This window comes from Gadus macrocephalus, chromosome 2 (genome assembly GCF_031168955.1).
Source record: "Gadus macrocephalus chromosome 2, ASM3116895v1".
Taxonomy (NCBI): domain Eukaryota; kingdom Metazoa; phylum Chordata; class Actinopteri; order Gadiformes; family Gadidae; genus Gadus; species Gadus macrocephalus.
This window is the reverse complement of record NC_082383.1, coordinates 10,795,900-10,809,798: the sequence shown is the minus strand read 5'-3', so window position 1 is coordinate 10,809,798 and position 13,899 is coordinate 10,795,900. Positions and strand designations below refer to the sequence as shown.

At 43.1% G+C, this 13,899-nt stretch overlaps 1 protein-coding gene across 1 annotated transcript in view; it reads right to left on the bottom strand.

Annotated features, from left to right (window-relative positions):
• The window catches only part of vat1 (vesicle amine transport 1), a 26,254-nt gene that overhangs the window by 6,756 nt on the left and 5,599 nt on the right, over positions 1–13,899 (bottom strand). The window contains 4 exon segments of the mRNA XM_060040566.1: positions 1–80; positions 1,550–1,697; positions 1,699–1,721; positions 11,833–12,040. The exon segment at positions 1–80 is cut by the window's left edge and continues 7 nt beyond it. Coding sequence (XP_059896549.1) covers positions 1–80; positions 1,550–1,697; positions 1,699–1,721; positions 11,833–12,040 — 459 coding nt within the window.

The following is a 13,899-nucleotide window of genomic DNA, read 5'->3' as shown; positions in this document are numbered from 1 at the left end:
GAGCTTGCCCATGGGCTTCAGCAGGTTGTAGGCCTTGTGGGTGTCTGATCCTCCGAGAGGGTCCAGAATAATATCAAGTCCTAGACGTCGCATAGTATAGGAAAGAGAGATTAGTGTTGATATGGTGTACAGAGGATGACATTGGCTCGGAGTGGGCCAGCTGTGGCATGTTTATGCATCAGTGTTTGGACCTGTCAGGAGAAGGAGAAGGATGACATAAGAATGACATTTTTCCTCTTGTTTCATTTGTGTCAATGCTAAGAGGCAGATTTTGTCTTTTTTTTTTATTATCGAAGAAACAAACTCACTATTGTCCCCCAACAGATGGAAAGCAGCGGTGGCCTAACTCAAAGAAGTCTAGTTTACGTGTGTGCTTGCTAGTGCCTTAGAGCTTTGGCTCTAATGATGTTCACAAGAGGGCCCCCTTAAACCCAGGAACCACGCCTCCTTGCAGTAAACCTCCTTTTTCTATTGATTCGTAGAGCTTCACAGCAGGAGGGCTCTTGGAACATAGCCTAGAAAGATTGATGGACACATTGACATTTATCCTGGCCTCTAATTGGCTATGTTGTATCTGCTTTGTGTCTGTCCGTCTGCTTCTATCCTTTCATTTAATTTTTTGCTGTCAATCTATTCTCATCTACTTTTCAGTTAATGCCCTCCCTTGCTCTCTCTCCCCCTCTCTCTCCCCCTCATCTCTCCCCCTCTCTCTCCAGCGCTCTTCGACCCCTTCTCTCTTTCTCTCTCCAGCTCTCTTCCTCCCTCCGTCTCGTTCTGTAGCACCCCCTCTCTCCCTCTCCCTCTCTCTCTCTCTCTCTCTCTCTCTCTCTCTCTCTCTCTCTCTCTCTCTCTCTCTCTCTCTCTCTCTCTCTCTCTCTCTCTCTCTCTCTCTTTCACCTGCTCCCTTGCATAATTGCATCCTGTATGAAATGCTTTTAACTGCTAAAAATGTGGTCTGGCATCTCTGGAGATCATGTTTGGTGTACAGAGAGAGATATATATATTTGAGGAAAACCAATACATGTTTGCATGCTTTGATCTGTTTCCAAGCTGTCTAGTTCTATTGATTTGGGGTGTTGTCTGGTTAGCTATGAAGTTCTACCTCCCAATAACTTAAAGCGATTCTCAGGGAAAGAGAGGGTGCCGTTATGATTAACGTTCAGGGATTCATGTAGAAGGTTTGAACACAGGGAATGCAAAAAGCTCAAATTAATCACTTAGTTGTAACTGAAGAATAATTGTCTTTCTTCACACTGCCAGTCTAACAAAAACATGGCGTTAGGCTGAGAATGTTACCACAGATAAATTCAATCATATGCAAGCATTCATGTGGCTGCTGCTACAATTCCAATGTACAGCCACTGCCTCATATTGCTCTGTGGCAGTGGAGGATTCAGTGACCTGAAACATTGACAGAAAGGAGTCAATTTCTCGTATTAACAGTCAATACATACCAGACATATTTAAATCACTTTAGTACTTCATCGGTTTCCCCTCGATAACATTCAAACAAAGTGTCATCATGGGATGAAAGCAAACCACCAATCACCTTTGGGGCTGATCTTGCGGACCTCCTCCACGTAGTCCTTGGTGCGGTAATCGATGGGGTGCGTGACCCCACCCTGGCTGATGGTCTCGTGCTTGCTGGCTGACGCTGTGCCGAACACAGTCACATCCTTCACAGTCTGGCACAGTTGGGGTGGCGGCAATGCCCACGCCACCTGCAAGAAGAGAGGAGAAGGAAGGAGATGAAAGGCTGAGCGGCACCATGGTGTGTGTGTGTGTGTGTGTGTGTAATGTGCGCAAACAACAGAGGGAAGGCTAAAGGACCGTCTTCCCTGGTAATGGCCACTCAGGTGTCCAGGACTGGCACTGAGCCAGCCTGGATGGATGCTTGCTGAACCGTCGAAGCCATTCCACAAATCTTCTCAACAGCAGGGAAATATGGTTTTCATTATTTATGGTCTCAGTCAATAATGCTATGGTTATGTGTTTGTTGGGCTCAGGGGGGAAACTAAAAGCTCGGAGAACATTAAATACAATTACCTTGTGCTGCCCTGGGCTAAAACAAACACCTACACATAAATGCACGCATGGAAACGTAACTGTGTTCATTGTGTTTTAAATTACATTGTAAGGACATTTTCTTCGTGTTCGAGACAACCAGGTCAAAAATGACCTATTTTACCGATAATAAACTATTTGACCCAGTTGAGGTATTTGTGTTTGTTAGGGAAGAGGAGATAGAGGGCATTGTCTGAATAATAAGATAAACATTGCTGCCGAACGCTCCTGCCTGTTGGACGTGGTACGTTCTCGGTACACAGCGACATGATGTCGTCTACGATCTCCAAACGAGAGCAGACTGTTCCGAAACCAAAGGTACTCAGGTTGAGGTGTGTTTGTGTGGGGCGATCAGTGTTTGATTTTCCCTCTATTTTGTAATTTCTTTGCAAAGTTGTGGGCGGTGTTTGCTGAAGCAGCCCAGCAGGTTGTAATAGGTAACTGATACGCAGGAGCTTGTTTGAGACAGAGCGCGCCTGGGCGGACAGCAGCTGAAGCCCTGCCATAAAGGTCACTCATGCCTGAGGAGCTAAAAAGCCCATCCTTATCTCGGGTGGGGTAGCACAAAGTGACACAGGCCACAATATGGCAATCTCCCTGAGTTCCGTTCTTAATGATACAGGTGATGCTGTTGGGGCTGGGATTAAACAGAGAGCTAGATATAATTATGGCACTACTGTTGGTTGTGTTGGACGGTCTGGTGACTTAGAAAACCTGCAGATGTTGATGTGTATGTTGCTATTGATCACATCGCTTGAATAACCTGAATTTAAGAGATGCATGCAAGCACCTGGAACAAATATTGCTCTGCTATATTGCCTTTCAATGGCACAACAAATTTTATTTTAACGACAATCAATGACTGACGCCAGGCAAAAACAATGTAAATATGAACCAAATGACACACAGACACGCACACGGAAAGAAAGGATCCGACAAACTAACCAGATCAAGGCTGTTGCTGTCGCAGGGGAGCACTGTGGAGGCTCCTTCATATTAGCACTGTTCCTACTTGTCCTCCAACTGAAACCAAGTTTTGGTTGCCAAGGCAACCTCCAACCAATTTACAGATGACTGAGCAAGGGGAGCCATTTTGTATCTTTGATAGGTTCTTTTTGGACACACAGGAAGGAGCCTTTGGATGACAATGGTAAACCCCCTGGTTCACATTAGCCTTACAGTAACCGATGAGCCTTGTGCCCACGTACAGCGACAGCTGATAGCAAGTCGTCTAGGAGTATGTGCTTGGCTTTGTGTGTGTGTGTGTGTGTGTGTGTATGTGTGTGTGTGTCTGTGTGTGGGCATGCTGTACCATGGGATAAGATCACAAATGTAACATGACATTGCAAGCGTCTTGTGGTACAGAAATAATAAGAATGCAATGTAGATGTCAGAGACTCTTTCAAGACAACTACATCGTTTCTAAGACGCAATATTAAATTGGCAAATGAATGCAGTGCAATTAAGAAATAATAATAAACACTTGTGACCACACACTTCAAAGATATTTTATATTTTCTTCTTCTTTCTTTACAGAAATAAGGATTTTTTTTTAATCTGGGTAGCATGGGAACCAGCATCGGTCTACTAACCTTAAGACAGATCCTGCATCACATGACCACATAGCCTGCATTACCAACCTACTCACCCGTTACCCAATACCAGCAAGCTTCCCCCATCCACCTACAACACACACACACACACACGCACACACACACACAAGCACACGCACACACACACACACACACACACACACACACACACACACACACACACACACACACACACACACACACACACACACACACACACACACACACACACACACACACACACACTAACACTCTACACACACACTAATACACACACACACACACACACACACACACACACACACACACACACACACACACACACACACACACACACACACACACTCACACACACATTAGGAAGATGCCAGGACCCAAGCAGAATGATCTTTAGGCTGCTATGCAAAAAATCTGCTAATCCTCGCAAAAAAGTTCCCAGGTTAAAATATATGTCCATCAGTAGTTCGCCATTGGGAGAGTAAGAATTTGCTCCTTACATCCTACACATATGAGTGTGAACAATAAATAGTTATTTTTGCATAGTTTATGTTTATTTTATAGCATATTAATATAAGATAAGATTCCTTTCAATTAATATTAAATCATAGAATGCAGTGCACATAACAATCAAATTCAAATACGTGTATACAATTCCAAACGCACTGTCCAGGGAAGTGGTCATTTAATAGCCAGGGCTAATCCCATTTGTTCCCCTTAAGATTGAATTAAAATGTTGACACAGCGGGGCATGAGGGAGACGGAGGTGCTCACCTATCTAATTTGTTGTCCCTCAGGGGAAAGATATGTGGTATAGGATGCAGGATATACAACTGCCCTCTGTCCCTCACTCTGCATCACCACACTCTCCCATTTTGGCAAAAACAGTGCTTGGCGTGTCTGGCACGGCTTGCTAAGAGGCTGTTGGAATGACTCCTGGGAAAAACACTGTGGAATCCAGGCTAGAATGGAGAATGCTGGTTCTCTTTTTTAAACGCAGATGCACGTGTGTATGTAATGTATGCACGGACGTGCATGACTGTATGCATGCATGCAAGTGCATGCACAGTCCCGCGGCGCACACACACACTCATAGAGGGAGTTTGGGATGATTTTTAAGGTTATAATGGAGGACAATAAACACTTGATCTGCCATGTAAACACACGACCACACCCACACCCATACACACACACACACACACACACACACACACACACACACACACACACACACACACACACACACACACACACACACACACACACACACATATTTTAAGACTGTACATTTCTATGTTTAATATTTTTAGCTTATTTTGAAATGTTTTTCCTGGACAAAGCAACCCCAATCATAAGCTACCATTAGCATTACCATTCTATGGTTAAACAGAACTGGAGCATAAACAGGCCAACCGAAAATCACCAACTGAAACTAGCCTATTTAACTTCGACCATGGAATCTTCATAAAATGCAACTTTAAAAAATGGTGTATATAATAATAAATACATCTAAATGTCTATTGCCTGAAAGAAATCTGCACCTATCGTCCTTGATTTTGATCAGCATAGAGCTTGGTTCGCAGTGACTCTTGATTATGTAACAAGCCATTTTTTTGATGATAGGATTGTGTACGTGAGTGTTTGTGTGGGTGGGTGCATGCATACGTAGGTGTGTGCTGTTTTTTTGTGTGTGTGTGTGTGTGTGTGTGTGTGTGTGTGTGTGTGTGTGTGTGTGTGTGTGTGTGTGTGTGTGTGTGTGTGTGTGTGTGTTTTATGTGTAAGGCCACAGCAGTGGATAAATGGGTTCCTCTCAGTGGTATTTCTGTGTGAGGAGAAAAGGAAGCCCATTTGTAGTGAATGTGAGTGAATGAAATAACATCCTGTGGAATCGTGAGGAGGTTGCTGCTGTTGCTGCACGTTTCCTCAAAAGGATTTCTCAGAATACTCAAACAAACATTCATAATACACCATGTCATGTTGTAACACAATAACACACTAGAAACATACACAATACACAAACGCTACACACAAAGCATGCATGCCCACATGCGTGCACGCACACATACATATCCACACTATATTACACTTATAACATTAGGCACACACACACACACATAAGTCACACACACCCACACACACTAGAACACTCCAGACTCATACACACATACAGACACACTTAAATCACACAAACACACACACACACACACACATAACATTCTAACATTTAAAAAAAATTAGAATGCAATACACAACAGTTGGATGGGCAGGCATGCAAAACACGACGCAGCTCTCCATCTCCAATACACCTGCTATGTGGTCGTTGCAATTGTTTGGGAAAGGTTAAGCGGCTGACGAGCGCATGAGCGGAGCGATGTGATTCGTCGGTTAGTGGTGGAGGCTGACCTGGGGGACAGCCCCTCCCCTGCCTTATCGCTGCAGCCAATCTGCCTCAGGGTACGCTAGGCTGGGGACTGAAGGATGCACAGAGCAGAGGCAGTTCACTCACACAGCCCACACTACTTTTCAGAAGTCAGCCTGAATTAGCATTCTCAGAAAAAACTAGGCTAAGACCTCCTCCACAGAATAGAGCGATGGGGAGCGAAAAAGAGAGAATAGAGAAGCTTTTTTGGAGACGGCAGAATATATCTATAATATACATTTGAACTAATGCTCAAAGTAGCCGGCCTGATTTTCCATTGAGAAATGATTATGGATTACAGGCCTAACAGTGCCGTTTAAAACACCAAACCCCGTCCTTAATGGGCATTGTCTTTTAGGCTGTTGTATAGCTTTCTAATGGTAGAATGGAATAATTCTATTCTGGAAAGTTCTGTGCCTATAAAGATTCCTTCTATGTCTTTTTTAGGTATTTTGTTTTGGTATTTTTTTCGAACTACTTCAGCATCCTTTGTTTAAAGGCTGCTGTATGAAGAGAAACTGGGCTCCACCAAATACCAAAACGCACGGAATATAAAAAACTTGTTCAGTGATACCAAGATGCAAATTAAGACTAAAATAAGAGTTGACAGTCTTGCAGATCCATCGAGTGGTGTAAACCATTCATGACAGTTTGTCGCTTGGAAAACGCCCGCCGTCTTCAAGACAAACACAGCTACACACTGTCCTCAAAGAGGTTACAGACCAACGCAGCTACACACAGTCTTCAAACACGGTACAGACAAACGCAGCTACATACAATCTTCAAGCATGTTACAGACAAACGCAGCTACACAGTCTCTTAAATTGTTACAGACAAACACAGCTATACTGTACGATGAGCACCTCGTCAAGTGTGCCGAGTAGAGGATGGCTGACGTGAAGATGTGGGAGAGCTACGGCTTGAAAAAGCCAAACGCCTGTAAACAGGATGAAGACGTCACCAACTCCCGCTGCAAGACGCGATTTAAATGGCAAAACAATGGGCCCCCCCACATCCAACTTCAACAAAATGCGTAGGATTTGCATTTGCCTAGCCAACTGATCCCAGGACACACAAGAGATTGACCTCATATGTCATGCACCATAATGCCTGAATGTAGCGGTGTGGGTGCGGTACGGTCAGGCTGCGCGCCAAGTCCATAAACATTAGGGCCTGGTTCACAGGGAGGTCATAGGAAAAGCTCTTGGCCCTGGGTGTAGAGTGTAGAGTGTAGAGCCCCCCAACACATACAAAATGTCAATGTGCTCTCTGGAGAAAAAACCCAAAGCAGCAGGACGGGGTGTTAATGTGAGTATGGGGGGCCGGTGAGCCGAGCACGGCTAGCGAGGGGTCAGCCGGAACCCCCTGAGCGTGGGGGGGGGGGGGGGGGGGGGGGGGGCCCGGCCCTGGGGGGGCTGCGGGAGGAGGATGCAGATGTGCACGCCAGTGGTTGAGCGAGGTTGGACTGCGGAGGAGACACAAACAACCATTGTTTGGAGCAAGAGAGAGAGAGAGAGAGAGAGAGAGAGAGAGAGAGAGAGAGAGAGAGAGAGAGAGAGAGAGAGAGAGAGAGAGAGAGAGAGAGAGAGAGAGAGAGAGAGAGAGAGAGAGACATGAGGAGTAGTCAGCGATGCCGGGTTGCACACATTCATGAATGCACAAGCACACACACACAAACACACACAACTACGCATGCACGCACGCACACACACACACACACACACACACACACACACACACACACACACACACACACACACACACACACACACACACACACACACACACACACACACACACACACACACACACATGGGCACACACTCCTCTGCATAGAGAGTTGTGACACATGTCATGGGACCTGATATTTGAGACAAAAGTTCACAAATCAAGTGATTTCTCTCAGACAGCCGTTGCATTATGGGATCACATGTGACCACTTCTTAAGCACAATACATTGGTTTCATGCATCCTTGACAAATTAAATTTAACTTTCATTATTAGATGGTATAATTTGTTATTTGAACCACTAAAGGTTTAGCATGAGCTCTCTGCTGCACTAAAGCTTTGTCTACTACAGACTAACAAAATAATAGGCCTTTCCACTCTCATCGTGTTTGTGTGGTCAACATTAGTGGTGGGAATCTCTTGGCACCTCACGTTTCGATTAGATTCAGATTATGAGGTCAACGATTCGATTCTAAAATGATTATCGATGCATCTTGATGCAACACATTTTTTTATGTACATACATTTCCAAATATTTACGTCTGAGTTTGATACTCAAATTGCTAATCAGTTCCTAATTTTGTGATGATCATTAAAGACATCAACAGATTAATTAACTTATCTAATATTTTATTAGAGAAAAAGCTTTTGTCTCAAATATGACTTTCTATGAACAATGCAATAATCAATGCAGCTTGCATTACAACACAATATGGAAGTATGTAAAAAATAGGTTTCAGTCTTCTTTTCTTTCTAATCTAACTTTTCTATGTCATTAAAGAAAAAGCTGCTCTTGAATTAGAAGGAGTTCTTGTGTCTGGCTGTGAGTTTGCGTGCATGCTATGCGTAGGCTGCATCGCAATCGTGTCAAGACATATCAGATTGGCCAATACACACTGAAGATAAAATAAATAATTTTAAAATCACTAAATTATCCCTCTCTGGCGACTAGAATGTTGCAGCAAAAAAAAAAAAAGATTACATGATTCGCTACATTCATGCTTCTGGAACCACTGTCATATCATCTCTAGAGAGATCACATCACATTAGCGTGCCATTTTAGTAAATTCTGCAAGTAACTGACTGAGTGATTATATTTACATGTTAGAATTAAAATATTAGCATTTTAGTCACGTTTTCTGAAACTATAGCCACATTTCTCAAAACTCTAAACACCAAACTGAAATGAGTTCACCATTTTGACAAAACTCCACAAATGTCTTTCAAATGAAACACTGTGCTCAAAACATGTTCTCTCTTCTCAAAACTGATTCTTTCCACCAAAACGATAAACACAGCTATCATATGAATATCCCTTAGAGAGCATCAATTAAAGTTTTTCTCAATCGTTTAAACACGTTTTCTGAAACGATAGCTCAATTTCTCAAAACTCGAAACACAAAACTGAAATGAATTCACCATTTTGTCAAGACTCTAAAATCTCTTCAAAATGAAACATTGCACACAAAACGTGTTCTCTCTTCTCAAAACTGATTTCAAATGTCCCGATAAAGTTAGGCTAAGGTCACTCGGTTCAAAAGAAACCAGAGCCTCTGATTCAATTGAGGCAAGGAGGAAATGTAGCACAGTTCTCGTCTAAATAAAATGTACGTAAGCACTGGGTCTAGAACCACCTGGCTGACTGGCTGACTGGCTCCCGCTTCTCCATTCCACAGCGGTCCCAATGTCCCTGACAACTGCTCAACAGGGTCGGCGCCCGGAGGCAGGGAGGCAAGGGGGCCACACTTTTCCCTCCTTCAAACACTTTTCCCTCCTCCAAAGTTTTAAGCCATGTATCTCTGCAAATGCGTCTAACATTATCTGTTATATAAATGGTCATTTACTTACTCTCGCCTTCTACATTATCTTTTACCACAAATCAAATGTTTGCAAATACATTTTGCAGTTTATTTTCCTTAATTGCCAAATTCAACTCAAAATTACTTGTGGTCAGAGTCAATACAAGATAAATATGTCTGCAAAATGACAGAACAGTAGAGACAACAGCAGACAGAAAATAATAGTCATAGTGCTTAGATAGGCTAACTCAATGGTTTAATAGGTGGAGAGGCAGACGAAACACCAATAATGTTTTAGAAATGTTGGCCCCTGCACTTCTGAAAGGATAATGGCCCACCTGCTGCTCAATGTCAAGCCAAACAGGAGGCGAGTTTTTAAATGAAAAACATGTTACTATTACAATCTGAGTGACAAATTCAGGAATTCCTTCCGAAAGGATAACCCCCAGCTCTGGGGAGGGTACATTTGTGGGATAAATGTGTAATTTTTGTTTTCTTGACTGCATAACAGATGTATGCTTCCCTCTGCGTAGCTTGCTTAACTCGGCCATCAACACCCACTCCCCGTCAACAGTGGTGAGACTTATTGTCCTCATATTTCTTTGCAGCTGGGCTGATGGTGAATAACAGTGTCACACACTCTCATGCTGCTTGTTTCTCAGCCACCCCGGCACAGGTGTGTGCAGTCCCTCAGCTCCCTCATCCCTTCCCCCCCACCTCCACGAAGTCAACTCTGACCCCTCCACATCCAGGTGGCAGGTGTGAGTTGCACATTCAATACACTCTACACGACAGCCTCAGTAGAGCCAAGGGAGATAAAGGGAAATATGCAGCTTACATGATTGTGGTTTTGAGGTGGTGGGATACTAACAGAGTTGTTAGGTAGCCATAAAGTGTAATCCTGGCAAAAATTAAACCAAGGGTCTTTTACATTACCGGTAGGTCCATGTTTCAAGGAAGTCCACACAAGTCAATGACCGGCTACCGTAAATAATATAATAAAGGCGGCAACAATTTAAAACAGCCAATTATCAAGAGGGGAGAATGTTAAGTACATTCTGTTGCCGCCGCTATTATATTATTTACGGTAGCCGGTAATCAACTTGTGTACGCCCGGTACGCTAACTAAGTTGTTGATGCTTCGTTTTATGTGTAGGGACCCTATGCTACAGCAGAGGTTTGGTGCTATTTTGAGCAATGTTAGTGCTTCGCTTTGACCAATAACGACCTGCGCCAATAACATGGAAGCTATTTGCGATCTTACATTGCTCCGGGCAAGCTCTATACTTGATTATCAACGGGAAAATAGCCGGAATTACACTTCAATAGATTCATATGCAAGTGGGACGCATAAGCAAGGGCTTGAAGAACACTACGTTGATACATGATTGTACATCATCAATAAACATATATTAAACTGTAGTATACTGAACCTAGCACAAAGAAACAAAATTAATGACATGCAATTATTTTACTTGGTGTGATATCGAATTCTGCCTCGCTTAGCCAGGCCATTTCAATGCAACGACTGTGCAGTGGTGTTAGCTGAAGTTTACTGACCTTTATTTAAGTGTAGCACTCTCAGAGCAGTCAACCCTAAGTGCTAAACCAAAACAACAACAGCTATATGTGACGGCAAGAATCTTCTGGTTATGTGTCCATGCGTGTGTCTATGTGTTCATATGTTTCTGTGTGTTGACCTTTTGACCTGTCAGATTATGATAAAATGACTAAATAGCAATAGTAGTCAAAGATAATGGTCAGTTGTAAGTCATTTATTAGCCTTTGGTGAATGGTGAACTTACATAAATAGAAAAATGATATACACTTGAAGCTGATATGTGAGCTGATATATAGCTGAAATGAGACCTTTTTTATCACCAGATTTCAGATATCAGATGCCATTACAAGCTATGACAAAATGTAATCTCTAGTGAAGTGGGAGTGTCCATCCGGATGTGTGATGGATAGATCAGCATACCAGTTGAGACAGTCCACTGGATGGAATGATATGTTCATTTATCCAGCCCCTAGCTCCTAGAGATAGGTGCCCCCAACTATAAAATACAATTATTAATCATCTTTAAATGTGTATTCATATTTTGCGAGTTATTAGTTCATTATTGAGGCATATAAATGCCTACTACATCATTATAAAGTGTTCATGGATCAAGTGTTTACTTATTTCTGTGCCTGTTTTGCTTTGATTTCCTGTTTCTTTGGTGTCGCGTACCTGCTGCGGAGTGGACCAGAACGCTCTGGTTAGGCCGCAGGTTGCCGAAGTCGAACAGCATCATGTACGCCGTGACGTAGTTGACAGGCAGTGCAGCCGCCTCCTCGAAGCTCATGCCCTCGGGGATGGGGAAGGTCTGGACTGCGGGCACCACCGCCACTTCCTGCCAGAGGCCCGAGCGGCTCATCACCATCACCTTGTCGCCGACCTGGATATGATGACCACGGCAATGATACACACACACACACACACACACACACACACACACACACACACACACACACACACACACACACACACACACACACACACACACACACACACACACACACACACACACACACACACACACACACACACACACACACACACACACACACACACACACACACAGGGAAAGAGAGGGAATTATGTCACTCGGATGATGACATGCGTATAGTGATAGAAAGTCAACGATGTATCGAGGATGTAGTAAATCTTTATCATCGGATTTGAAAATAAACAGGCATTGAATTTTTAGAACTGAATATCTATGCATTGAAATAAGGTGTCTGGAATTTTTGCCTCTGAATTTATCTCTTAGAATTTTCAACAAATCATTTTCACCTTTATTTTTTTCAAAGTTTAAACATTCAAAATCAAATATTCAACGTTTAAAAAATCAACTTAAATATTTTCAACGTCCCAAATTCAACATGCCAAAGTCAGCTGCCAAATTCAATGTATGAAAATCAGTGTTAACAGAAGGGGACCCAAGGAAGACCAATCGAATCCTAGATGCTAGATCGCGTTCAAGCAAGGAGTCCGAGCGGGCGAGGAGAGCTTGAATAAGAGCATCGCTGGCTGGGTCATTATTTCTTGATACAAACATTAATTCTAAACAGCATTTTACACAGTAGCCCATAAAAGGAAAGGCTCAAAGGTAAAACGGTGGTGGACCTGACTAAACGCCCTATCCATTGATTCGGTCGGTAAAATGCAAATCAAATGTATTTATTAAGCACATTTAATAACAAGGTGAGGGGGGGGTCTTATATCTTATTTATGTTTTTGTTATAATGCACACGTTATTATTATTATTATTTTTTGTGCAGTATGAATATAATAGTATCAATGAACTAATGCTTGTTTTCGAAGTGTGTGCGTTATTGCAGTGAGTTGGCTGGATTTGCATGCAGCGTAAGGTGTAATTGTAGTGGATTAAGGAGGCCAATTTATTAAGGCACCAATTTGGGGCGATCCGAGGTCCCTTTGCCTACGTTTGGTGTGATGCTGGGCGAGCTGAAGCCCACTGCCCACAGTGGAATGAGAGTAGGCCTACGGAATTCCCGTTCTGCGCTCTGCGCTCTCGTTCCACAGCGTGGCTGGTGTTTGTGAAGCCAGCCACTTAACGTGCGCCCGGTGTCACAATTAACGTTACAAACGTTACGTTTTAGCTTGTGCATGTTTCCGCACGTTAACGACTTTATTCTTGTCTAAATTTAAACTTGTGCATGTTGCAGAAATAACGCCCCCCCACGTCAAATCTGATGAGACAGATATACTTGCATAGAGGAACCTCTATTTATAAGATTTGTATTTTTTTTGTGAGTTGTCATGTTTTCCAGAGACTCATCATACCAATGGTGAATTCAGTGAAACGTCAAATCTAGTTCTGACATTATATAAACAACTTGGTACAATGTACAAACAAAGGAGGTAAAAGTGCTCCTCCTTTGTTTATATACCAAGTTGGCCTTAGATAAAGCAGCATCCTCTGACTGCATTAACCATGAGGACAGCACACGCACGCACACACACAGCCTCAGGAGCATCCATCCAATCAGAGGGGACACTTTGAGGCACACAGGAAATAGAAACAACCGTTGTATTCAAATTCTTTTCCTGTTTTCTCTGACTCTCATACAACCCTTACTCTCTCTCTCTCTCTCTCTCTCTCTCTCTCTCTCTCTCTCTCTCTCTCTCTCTCTCTCTCTCTCTCTCTCTCTCTCTCTCTAGATAGGAGAAAACAGCCTGTTCTCTTTCACTTCCTTCAATTCTCTTACCAACCCCTTCGGCAGCCTCTCT